Source organism: Ascidiella aspersa, chromosome 6 (assembly GCF_963924565.1).
Source record: "Ascidiella aspersa chromosome 6, kaAscAspe10.2, whole genome shotgun sequence".
Classification (NCBI taxonomy): Eukaryota; Metazoa; Chordata; class Ascidiacea; order Phlebobranchia; family Ascidiidae; genus Ascidiella; species Ascidiella aspersa.
The window spans coordinates 22,663,041-22,676,049 of record NC_139452.1 but is presented as its reverse complement, the minus strand read 5'-3'; the positions used below and the strand labels follow the sequence as shown (position 1 = coordinate 22,676,049).

The 13,009-nt window shown below is 35.9% G+C and overlaps 1 protein-coding gene across 1 annotated transcript; it reads right to left on the bottom strand.

Moving 5' to 3' along the window:
• Window positions 1–293: 293 nt before the first annotated feature.
• LOC146140827 (fatty acyl-CoA reductase 1-like) lies at window positions 294–12,999 on the bottom strand. The gene is made up of 12 exons (XM_083392715.1): window positions 12,964–12,999; window positions 7,298–7,468; window positions 6,984–7,159; window positions 6,825–6,919; window positions 6,289–6,427; window positions 5,389–5,512; window positions 4,569–4,812; window positions 4,200–4,310; window positions 3,937–4,015; window positions 2,858–2,947; window positions 2,483–2,612; window positions 294–425 (listed from the first exon to the last, which is right to left on the bottom strand). The coding sequence occupies exons 1-12, from the start codon at window positions 12,997–12,999 to the stop codon at window positions 294–296; spliced, it is 1,527 nt and encodes a 508-aa protein (XP_083248841.1).
• Window positions 13,000–13,009: the final 10 nt, after the last annotated feature.

Sequence of the window (13,009 nt, the reverse complement as noted above, 5' to 3'; positions counted from 1 at the left end):
GGTTACCTTGTGTACAGGTGATCAATGTTTAGATTTGATTATAATATCAGTGTGTTTTTCTACATTTTCTACATAATTTTCAAATAAAACGAATGCGAAAGTTAATTGGTAAATATTTGGTAATCATTAATTGGATTAAAGCGATAAGTTTCCACAGAACGGCAGCAATTCCGGTACATCGAAGGAACAGCATCATCCCGAAAATATCAATGCAGTGGTTTAGCAGCTTCAACCTGTTTAAATAATATTGTCCATAAAACAACGACTATTTTTATTGTGCAATTTAAATTAAATTACCTTCTAAGCTTTCGTCTGGCTTGTGGGTATCCATCCATCTTCTCCTTCGCGAGAAACTCACGCATTCCAATGACATACTGTTTGCAGTGTTCAGCCCAATCTAGGTTGCTGGCGTCCATACGGTAGGACTACAAAAAAGTAATGCTCTATTCATAAAGCCCGACCGAAACAGACCATACATTTACTAGCATTGTGGCAAAAAATAATGATGTTAGCCTAAATGAGAAAAATAATTAGTTTAACCTTGTTATATTTGTAAATATATTCTGGTCAAGTGCCTTTTAAACGTTTTAACCGTTGTATGCCTTTAAAGACTTGAAAAACTCCGTAGGCTATACCTCACGAAGAGAAATGCACGAAGGAAGATTTTAAACAAAGAATTAAAAAAAGTAGACGTTACAAATTTCTGATATAAAACTTGGCGTTATAAAACAAGGTCTGTGAGTGATTTAACCAATAGCGTATGGTTCAACGAAAACAAACGCATAAGTGTGATTCAATCTCGAAAATTATATACTGCCTTTCTATATAGGCTTGCCATACGTCCCGGTTTAGCCGCTTTTGGTTACATACTTTGTTGCATTGTATAAAAAAATTTAATAGCAATTAACTGCGTGGAAATAAAAATCAAATTACGTACATTGCCTTACTTAAACTATAATTCCATTTAGGTTCAAGAACTTCTTGAAGTATGTTACCGCGCAAAATTTAGGTCGAGTTCGCAAAATTTCGCATTTAATTCGGCGTTTTTAATCGTAACTAATTTTCAGTTTCAAACGAGATTACGTCGGACGCAGTATGGTACCAGGATTGCGTATTTGCTGAATATTACGCAATGCGAACCATGAGTGGTTATTTTATTTTTTATATATGTCACTGGTTTTCGTTACGTAAAATATGTTTGACGTGCTTAGCCGTATTTAGCCGTTTCATTTCAAATAAGCAGGAATTATTTGCAATTTTGCTTCAACAAACTGTAAAATGTTAGTTTACCAAAACGGTCCCCCAAATTTCTCCAGCGGTTTCCCAAAATTTGGACTTGTAACTACAGTAGCTATTTTTTGGTATTTGAATGAAGCACTTGCGGTCTCTTAAAACTCCTTAACGGTCACCCAAACCAAACCTTAAAAAAAAACCTGGTCACGCATATAAATGCGGTAATTTATAACACGCCATCCGATCAAATGCTGCTTCCACACAGGCTAAAGAATGTGACTCTATTTAGTTACGCAAAGTACAACATAATATGTAATAAAAAAAGGCCACCTTGATGGAATCTTAAATTTTGCCTATTGTTGAGAATGGTTTGGTCCGGGGAAAACGAATTTGTTATGGACACAGCGCGTTTGCCAACATGAACGTTTAATATTGTTGGTGCTTTCACGAGGGCCGCATCCTACTTTAATTGTAGAAAGTACTTACCCGACTCATTTTTTTCACATTACTGAAAATTACTTTCGGTTACAATTTAAATTACTTAGACAAACCACCTTAAAAATAGGTCCCTGAAAATACTCCCTGACAAAATATAAAACAACCGCAACACCGTTAAGTTAATTTGTTGTTTTAAATTATTTCGTATTAGTTTACATTAAGTTTATTTACAGTTTTCAATGTGCGTCCCGGATTTACCTTTCTAAAAAATGGCAAGCCTATTTCTATATCACTATTAAGTAAAAGTTATTAATACATAGGTACTCGCAGGGCCTTTTGGTTGAAAAGGTTTTAAAAAACCGTGTCAAAATACACACATACATATAATATTTGCGTATAGCACGAAAAATATGCATTTACGTAGTTTAAACAATAAATCATGATAGGTATTGGGGTATTGCATTGTTGTCCTCATGGATCAGATATGAACTAAACAATTGTTATTCAAATAAGTGTTTATATTGGTTACTTTATCAGGCAACAAAAACAGACCGATTTCACGTGGGTCATCGACTACTGTGCATTCTAAAGGTCAAAAATGTACAAAATATGTCAGGATAAATGTAGGTATATACTGATACTAACCTAATCTCCATATCCTTTGTATACCCTCACTTGGGTATACAGTATGCCTCGTTAAAGAGAACTTTTATAGTCATTGTATGCAATCAAACCGAGGTTTTTTTGTATGCAATCAAACCGAGGGTTTATTGCAGTCAGACAATTATAGCATAACTCAATGTCTACAAACCTCTTGGTCGGCTGGCGTTAGGCATCTCTGCAAATTATTTGCTTTACTACACCCAAATACGAATCCATTCGTTGAGAAGAATTGTAAGGTCTCCAATCCTGCTAACAGGGTGTTGTTCACTTGCCGTAACCTGGTGATACAAGATGTAGTCCTGTAATTAAGCTTCACTGACACGAGCACACAAGACTAAATGCATATTATTTATATATATGCTCACAACAATATATTATATATTATAATTGTTCTACTTTATTCACTTTAACATTGTTTTATGTCAATATGTTTTGGAGGGCGAGAAATAACTTACGTGACAAGCAAACGGAACGTAAAAAACTTTATTTAATTGTCGCATCTTTGACTCAGCGCTATACTTACCTGGGTTTTTTGTTGTTTAGCGTCAGGTAAGCATCGTACAAAACTGCGGGAATCGTCTGACGAACCAAAATGTTTAGGTTGAATATCATCCTAGAAAAGTAAATCATTTTTTCAAATAATTTGAAAAGAAGCTTACCAAACATTCGTTGATTAGTTGTAAAAAATGACAATAAATTAAAAGTTTGGCCAGCCACACTCTTTGTCAAGCTTGTGAAAAACTTTTATTAGTGAACTTAAAATTTACCTTGGCCTTTGAAACAATTATTTAAGATATGGTAAAAAATCATAAATATTTAAAGCGGAAAATAGTAGGCCTATTAGGACCTAGGACAAAATCAAATAGGCTGTAGAGGTAGTTAATTACCACAACAGAGGTAATTACCACGACGGAATAACACCTAATATAGTCGTAATAAGACCTAAACCTGTTAGAATAATACCTTGACCGTTTAGAGTTCGATCTTCAAAAGATTCTTAAACTTTTGAGGCCGCGCCCACTTGCCACAATTTTATCCAAACTCACCTAAATAAATTTTATTGAAACTGACAATATCGTTGTGTAAATGGATAGAATTTTGCGCTAATGGCGTTTTTTTTCCATGGTATAGAAAACTATAGATTAAAAGTTGACAAAATATTTTTTTGGGGGGCGTGGCCTAATGACCCCCTGCATCTGCCCCTGTTGGAGAGGATAAGTGGGGGATTGGGCGCCATCGTTCTGGGACCGTACTGTTTGACTTTGTGTGAGTCTACGGGTGGTGTGGGTTAGAATTTGGGTTAGGGTTAAAACAATTAGCGAAGGTGATTAGGTTGTTCAAATTTTATTCGGGTTAGGGATTATTCTGATGGGTTCATAGGTATTATTCTGATTGAGACGTTATTCCGACCCCATTAAGTGTTAGTCCAATTTTGTTCATTCTAAAATGTGCATTGTTCTGTCGATAAGGTTATTCTATTTTTAGTCCCCTGAAGCCCGTGCAATATTTATTCATTGGTAAACTGATCCAGCCTACGCCCAGACTGAAATCTTGCATCCCACCAATTTCTCGCGCACACTGTATGACTCGTTATACAATTACTTGCTGGTTGAGTAGCTCATAAACTGACATCTGATTGGGTCAAGAGGCCATTCTTTGCACAATTGCTCCATGAGACGAACTGCAAATGGTAATTAAGGTTGTTTCATTGGAAATAGTTGACCAAATTTACTTTATTTGAATCAAGTTTTTTTTTCATTTTTTGTTTTATCTACTAGATCAGAGTTGTTGTACATATGTACACGAGTATTAATGAATCTCTCATATTTTATACGGATTTAAAAAATAAAAAGACCAACACTTACCGAATCGGCCCATGCGCATCGGGTTGTTTTGGCCAGTCGTTAAATTGTAAATCGGAATTCTATTTTCCGCATCAAGATTCGGCATTGCCTCGCAAAAGCTATAAAAGCATTCTGAAAGATAACGATTAGTCAAATTAGAACTGTAATTTTAGTTTTTGGTTGAAGGTTGAAAAATGTTTTTAGCTGGCAATTGAGTATTGCTTTTTGAATGTTGGGCAAATCTAGTTTATATTATAACACTAAAAAATATTGCATTTTGTGAAATGAAACTTTTGTTTTTCTAATATACGAAGAGAAGTGTGTCAGAGTTAAACATTTATTACCGCGAGGGTTTTGCCCAATGCCTAATGTGTATCGTGTGTATCGTACCTTCTTTACGACGCATTGTGAGATCTGTCCACGCTAATTCTTTATCAGCTAGAATAGCTACAGTTTCGTTTTTGTTGTTGTTGTCACAAGCGGTTTTCATGGCCGCTGAAATGCTGGCGTTAACAACGAAATCAACTGGAACTATATCAACTACACTTTTTAGGTTGATGGGAAAGGATCGTAGAATGCCTTTGCTGAACGCAAAAACAAGACCGGTGGGCCCGTAGAGATTTGTGGTCCAACCCTGAGATAAAGGCAACACGTTGACCAAAAAGAGATGCGATTACAAGTAGCACCTAGTTAATGAGGTGCAAGCTTTTGTTTGCACAAAGTTCGCAAAAAAGAAAAACGTAAAAGTCGCATAGTTTAATATAACGAAGTTTGCACTTTTTGCACATGGTGCTGAAAGTGCCACGTTCCATATTCTCTGGGTGAAACCAATGCTTTGTTCAGTTTAGTAAGTTAGACAGACATAAAAAGTAATGCAAACAGATATATTTTTTTCGCTTATCTTAGAATTTGATCGCAAACATTAATTAATCATTTTGTTTATTTATTCTATTTATACCGGATAGGTATTTTTTTTAATTTATTATCTGCAGTTGGGGACTCTCAACTTCGTATTTTTTCATTGTTGAATTTTATGTGGACAACTGCAGCTTTCTTTTCTTAGAAACCTAAAACGCTATTATCCAGACAATATAAAATAAATAACAAAATAGGAAACAAAATAATGTTTGTTAAAATCATACCGTAACTAATATTTGCAAAACACTAGTTTTTCGAGAGACTGCTAATTCCAACACACAATAACATTTACCGGCAAAGGTTCTTTGTAAGCTGAGATTATTATGCTTGGTCTGACGATGCAGATTGGAAGATGTAAGCCTTCTCTTGCCAAAACATCCTCAGCAAGCGCCTTGGACAACGTATAGGTATTTGCCCTTAATCGAAACACAAAATGTTATACACTCGTACAAAAGTATCTCACTCGCCACTCAATATGACGGCGTACACACGGTTGTTAAAATAGTTCGATTCTAGCTCATTTTGTTGAGAATACCTTGTACGACTATTTTAGACAATTTGGTTTATTTTTTTAAATTTCGCGATTTCTGCGATTCTATTTTTTATTTAAAACTAATAGGATCCAGTTAGTTTTAATCTATGTTTAAATAGTTGAAAAAATCTTGTTATCCCCGTGTGAGTGTGACCTATAATTTAGGGTTAGGCTATAGCCTTATCATTAGAGTTATACAGTCGCGCATTCTTAGGGTCGTGAGTTTCATTCTCATTTTAGATAACTCGATCAATAATTCAAGCAGGACAGTCTAGAAAAATGACTAGTCTGCAGTGAGGTTCTAACTCACGACCTCCGGTCATACCGGGACCGTCGCTCCACCAACTTACACAAGTTCAGAGAGGAGCGAGTCGAGAACCAACCATAATGCTTGCTCAACACGTTTGTACAAGTAACTTCATATTGAAGGGGATCCACAGTATCATATTATTATTCAATGAAAGATACACATACATATGTGTGTTAACAACTGAGATCTGGCCCTTCTGTAACTGATTTTGACCAACGATTGCGGCCTACGTATCATTAGTATACCGAAAGCCATTGTAGACTCGCCGAATCTGTCGATCAATGATGCAAGCAGGGCAGCAGGCTAGAAAAGCAACTCGCAGTAAATCATGAAAAAAAAAACTGTTTTACCCCTTTCCAAGGAGTTGCGGCGTGACCTTGGTTACAAGGTCATCGTCCATCCACCGGAGTGAGGCCTCGAGGTCGAGATAATCGATTCCAACTTTATAAAACTTTTCATCGGTTTCGTGACGATTGCAGTGAACGAACGCTAACAAAAAACGAAATTAAGGCATTTTTTGTTTAAAGCCAAAAACATTTCAAGTGAAAATGTTACGCAAGTGTCCACGTGGCTAATTTAACTTAAGGTAGCCTACGCAGCACTTCCAATTAACATGATTAGCTTGCTTTTTCATTATTAAATTGAAGCCGAAAGAAAAAACAAAAATACCGGTACTAAAACTTGCTATCAAAGCCCAAATGTTTTTTATTAAAGCCCATAATCTTAACATCCTTAATCAACCTCAAACTTTTTGTTATTTGACCATTTTTAAACAAGTTTTGTTCACTCACTCACCCTTAACCTGTCATAACCAGCTTTTCATCATACAGCAATCACTTTACCTGCATGTTGTGCACCAATAGTCATTGTCATTTCCTTTACACACCTGTTGACATATATACAAATGCCTGAAGCCATTTCATTCCAGTTGCAACTCTTAATAATTTGCGAACGGCCTGGACATTTACTTCAAACGCTTTCCTAAAAATAAGTGAATTATTAGAAAGTAGTTCGGGCATTTGATTTTAAGGGCCAAAGTTTTAACCTCAAGTGCTCAGTAAACCTGACGGTGGCCGCACAATGGTAGAACACCTCGACTTCGTCTTGAAGGATTTTAATGGACTCCTCGCTCAATCCTAGATCATGTGCTTCAAGATCAAAAGCAACGAACGACAATTTGGCTGAAAAGTCAGGTTGCGTTTGACGAAGAACTCTGAAGACCTAAAATATTTGACGATTAAAAAATACCTACACTCTATACAGTTATGCGTTTACGCTAAAAATCAACAGTTAGACCGGCAAACAAATGTGTCAATTCAATATTTGCGTGTATTTTTTGTACTAAAGGCCTACGCGTACAGGTAAATTCACGAGACTCGACAATCTTGCTTCTGGAGTTTGATTCCTTTTATTGCGAATTAGAAGAATGATCTTCTTTACATCTGGACAACATCTGAGGAGCTTCTCAATGATCCCTTGGCCAACAAATCCAGTTCCTCCAGTTATTCCGATTGTCTTGCCCGCGAAGAACTCAGCATTAGTAGGGTAGATCTAAAAAAAACACAATATTTAATCCTATTATGCTCCTTCCTATATGCTATCAGCGCATATAGGAAGATTCTAAGTTTCTTATGTTGAGTTTTTAAACAGGACTCCAATGAAATAAAGTAAAAAAAATAATCCACCAATGACTTATGCCAATCCCTTCCATTACCCATCCACAACCTAAACAAGGGCAAACAGTTCGTTGAAAAAAACATCAGCGACCAAACTTTACAGGTTAAAGTAGGGAATTTAGGTTGTAGAACGGTAAGTTTAGGATAAATTCCGACGATTTGGGCTTTTATTTGATGTGCTGCGTTTTTGGTTATACTTTCGTTTGTTTTAATACTATGGCATTATAGATAATTCGGTTTTTGGTGCTTTTTAGGTCTTAGTGTATGTTATTCTCCACGCCATCACTCACCGTTTCTCCTTTATATACGTCATTATTGGAATTTGCGGACATTTTGAAGGTTGACCAGCTCCGGTTAAATAGCCTATACTTTCCTGAAGTTGTTGCCTAACTCTTTGCGTGCTTTGTTAAGTAATTTCCTAAAGAAAAGAAAATAAAAACGTTATGGTGCTGACAATGCGTCAAATCTAACAAATATTATCACCAGGATCGTAATCAAAAGTCCGATTCAAGTCATAGTTATAGCAAGTCAATTCCAAGTCAAGTCGTTGTCGTAAAATTAAATAATATATTACTAAAATTGGTAAACTAGCTCGATTACGATAAAATACTAAAGATTAACAAAATTGCAACGTATAACAAGCAAATTGTTTTATGCAGAAAAATTAGGATATTTAATCAAATTTTACATAACAAAATACTTAATGAAAACACTTCATTCATTTGTCCGAAGACCTAGGTCAAGTAATTTGAAAAGAGTGACCTAAGTGCACCTTATTCAAGTTTGACTTAAGTCAATACACCACTGATGATTATCACTATTTTAACTGGAGCCTGGCAACGTTTCCTTTACGTTATAACTACAGGTTTGATCAAAATAAAATTTATCTATTTATATAAATAATACACAATAGGCCTACATACGTTTAGTGGTCGCAGGTGGTTGGGTACCGCAATTACTGCTGTTATGTTCAGTCAAGACCGAAGTATTACAAGGATACTAGAATATACTAATAAATTTAAAATGAAAACAGGGCTTAATTGGTCGGTATATCACCAATATGACATACCTATTATGTAGCCCATTTAATTTAGAAATAGTGTTAGAAAGCTGTTTTATCTGCACAAGAGTTTCTATTTCTTTGGGAATTATAATTGATTTTTTAAAGCTAAAACTAAAAAATGACTAGTCTTAGACTGTCCCACGCACATAAAATGTATAGACTCGACTTAAGTTTCCAACATGATGATTTAAATGCCAGCATGCTTAAGCATTGCTTATGACTTGCTGCTTCAGGCATTAACAATTTTCTGTTATTGGTGTAGATGCAAAAAAGTAGCAAACCATTAGGCTACATACGGTCGCAAATTTTATTTTGGATTAAGTTTATATTTTTATACCAAACAGACCAAAGTTATGATCCAAAAACATGTTTTGTCTTGCGCAGCGGAAAACAATATGAGACCCCCCCAGAAAAAAGTGTGATATTGTGATACCGGTATGTACAAAAAACAAATTTATTGCATTTGGCCTGTTGGCAAACCTCATTTGATAGAATATTAAAAAATCATACCAGTGTAATGGCTCTGTACCTCTACCTTGCGTAAGCGATAACTGCCAAACCATAGTTCTGTTGTATTCTATACTAATCCCCCTACTTCTGGTGCCTGCTTATATGCCTTGTATCTAATTCTACTCTCTTTGAGAGAGGTCGCCTCCAGTGTTCCCTGTCACGCCAAAATTGGTCCGGTCGTAATCAAGCGCCAAAACTGGTCCGGTCGGATCGATTTTAGCGTTGGAACAGCCGCTAAAACAGGTCTGGCTAGGCCAAAACTGGTCCGGCCTTTAAAATCCCTTATTTATTCTTTAAAATCTGATAAAAAGCCTGCAAACAGTTCAAATGGTTAAAGTAACTACGCTTAAAGTAAATATACTAAATATTACCGTACAAACGAAAATAAATTATCGAAACACTAATTATAAAGAAACTCTAATCGGCTTTTGGGATATTCTATTGTTCAAGTCATTTTTTACTACGCTCTACGCTATCCCATCCCCCCCCCCCCCATTTCTTTTCGATTTTACGGTAATATTTATTATATTTACTCTACAGCAGGAGTGGCCAACCAATCAGATACCAAGAGCCGCATTTGCTACTTGGTTAGCTGCTAAGAGCCATACGTTACACACACATGGAACGAAATGAATGGCCTATCACTACTCCATCATATTCACTCCCACAATGCGATTGCGCGAAAAAGGAAAACAGTCGGAGTCGAAATCGACAATAATCCATAACTTAACCAAAGGAAATCAAAAGATTCTAAAAAAATCAAAGGTGCAAAATGAACGTAAGAGCCGCATATAACTGGGTAAAGAGTTGCATGCGGCTCGTGAGCCGCGTGTTGGCCACCCCTGCTCTATAGCATAGTTTACTTCAACCATTTGGACTTTTTCCAGGCTTCTTATGACATTTTTAAGGATAAATAGGCGATTTTGAAGGCCGACCAGTTTGGCCTAGCCGGACCTGTTTTAGCGGCTGTTCCAGCGCTTTGATCCGACCGGATCAGTTTTGGGCCCGGACCAAATTTCGCGTTACAGGAACACTGGTCGCCTCTGTCTTTCAGCCATAAGCCAGAACAGCCTACTATAGTCTTACTCTGCGACTTTCTGTGTGAAATAAACTAAACAAGCTAACCATACAACCTCTAATTGGCAAATACCTTTAAGATGCCCCACAGTTTACACCAGTACTCTACTATCATATTTCTGCAAAACACCCTTTATAGTTTAATTTTCAAACCATAACCAAAGAACTAAAGGCAATCGTCAAAACACAAATTACACTCTAAAACAGTATATGATGATTGCGATGGTTAGAAGCATACAATTGAAAGGGATAATTAGCGCTTTTCCTGTACTAGGAATCGGGTTAATTGCAGTAATATATTACTCTTCCAGTATTTTATGTTATATGTCGCTTAAAACTAAGCAATTTTTAAGAACAAAATACCAAACTACAACTAAGTTCAGGTACAGGTCCGTAACTGCTCCGGTCAGTCGGTGTAATGCACCGGTGGCCCAGAAAAGTAGGCCCCCGCGTTGCTGATTTTAATGTAAAATTAACAGTACCGGTACTGTATTAGTAAACTTTCCGCAACTTCTTTTTCGCTTATTGATTTTGTTGATACATACCGACAGCACCAAACTGATTACAAATGAAACTTCTATTGAGCCAACGTTATAGGCTACTGTGTTAATCATTACTTTTAGTATTCACAAATAATAATTTTTACGGTAATGTTGCATAAAATAACTTTTTTTTAGTTTTTTGTTGTTGTTTAACTTAAGAGCCCCCATCGGCGGTACATGTCCTTGACCCCCAAGTTAGGGGGAAAATCTAATATACTATTTTCTAGAATGTTTTTGATTCTTTTAAGGATTCATTTTTTGGTCATTTGCGCGATTAGTCTGATATTTACTCAATATTTGCGCACCAGATTGCTTGAAAAGAGCGGGTGTAGTTCGGATTAATTATTTTATAATGTTTCTTTTAAAGTAACCTTTTAACATCATCTTTAAAAATTGTCATGCCGCCTCTGAAATTAAAACCTAACTTGTGCTGTTTCATACTCGATTAGCACCGGTAGTTTGTCCTGGGTTTTAGTTTCGTTGGCAACATGACAATTTTTAAAAATGATTTAAATGTTTACATCCGAACAAAGCGTTATAAAATAACTAGTGCACCGGCTGAGCTGGTCGGCCAAGTAGTTGCGGCTCTGCGCCTCACAAACTTCTAGTGTGATATTTTGTTCCTAAAAATTGCCTAGTTTTAAGCGACTTGTAACCTAGCATACTGGATGAGTAATATATTGCTGCAATTAACCCAAGTTCTCAGTACAGGAAAGCGCTAATTATTCTTTTTAACTGTATGCTTCTAACCATCACAATCACCACATTGGCTACTGTTTTAGAGTGTAATCAGGGTTGCCAGATGAAAAAAATAAAAAAAGCCAAACTTACTCTAAAAAAAGGCCAAAAACAAGCCTACGTTTTTCCTTAAATCAATAAAAAAATGCAATAAATGGTCATGCTGGTACATTGAATTACTCTTATTGTGGCAAATTTTCTTAATTTTTTCCCTTTTTGTAAATTTTTCTTGACAATAGTTTTTGTTTTCGCAAATTTTTCTCTTTTTGTGTTTTTTTGATCTCTTCTTAACATAACACTCATGACATTTTGGAATAAAACGAAAAAAGCCTAAACAAGCCAAATTTAATTTGAGGTTCAAAAAAAGCCTAAATTTCCAAATTTGGCTTTAAAAAATCCTAACTGGCAACCCTGAGTGTAATTGGTGTTTTGTCAATTGCCTTTAGTTCTTTAGTTTATGTGGTAAAATTAAATGAAAAAGGGTGTTTCAAAACATGATATAGTACTAGTGTAAACTGTGGGACATCTTATAGGGTTCTAAATAGCAGTGTTGTAATGACTTAATTGTCAATGACTTGACTTGACTTAAGTTACTGGTTTCGAATGGCTTGACTTAGGTAATTTGGGGAAAATGGCTTGCCTGGACTGAAGTCTATTGGACAAATGACTTGGCTTGACTTAAATCTTTCGAACAAATGACTTTGTTAAAAACTAAAGTGTTTTTATCAGTTTTTTTTTATAAAATTGAGTAGCAGGCCTATATCTTAATTTTCTTCATAAAACAATCTGCTTGCTATATGTTGTGTTTTCATTATTGCTCGTAATCGAGTTAGTTTGCCAATTTTAGTAGTCCAACGCTTATTTTTATCAAAATGTTTGACTTGGTATAATTATGACTTAACTATTGATTTGTTTACAAAGACTTGACTCGCACTGAAGTTATTTTACGAATGACTTGACTTGGACTCGAGGTGTTTAAAATGACTTGTTTACAACACTGCTAAATAGTCTAAATTAGAATTAAACTTGCCGGAGTAAGTCCTAAATTAAACTTGAAACGGTGGGTTGAGAGTTTTTATTTTGGAAACGGATTGTTTGCCACTATTCGGGGGTAGTGGCGACTGGTGAGTAATGGTACGGGTTAAAACTTGAAATTATTAGGGGATTTAGTGCTGTACTTAGGGATGGGTTTGATAAAAGGTTGCATAGGACGGATTCCAAATATTGAGGTGCGTATTCTCATGAAGCTATTACGACTATTAGGTCATATTCCGACGTTGATGTTGTTCTTATCTCGGTCTGATGGCTGAAGTCCTTAGAGGTGACCTTAATTTAATTTTATCGATTTGTTACCTACATCAACTTAAAAGCAAATGCGCCGTGTTTTTACAAGGCGACTAGATGCTGGCTGGCACTAACTTGCTTCGCATTAACTGGTAAAAGATCCACTGCCATAAAACAAGAC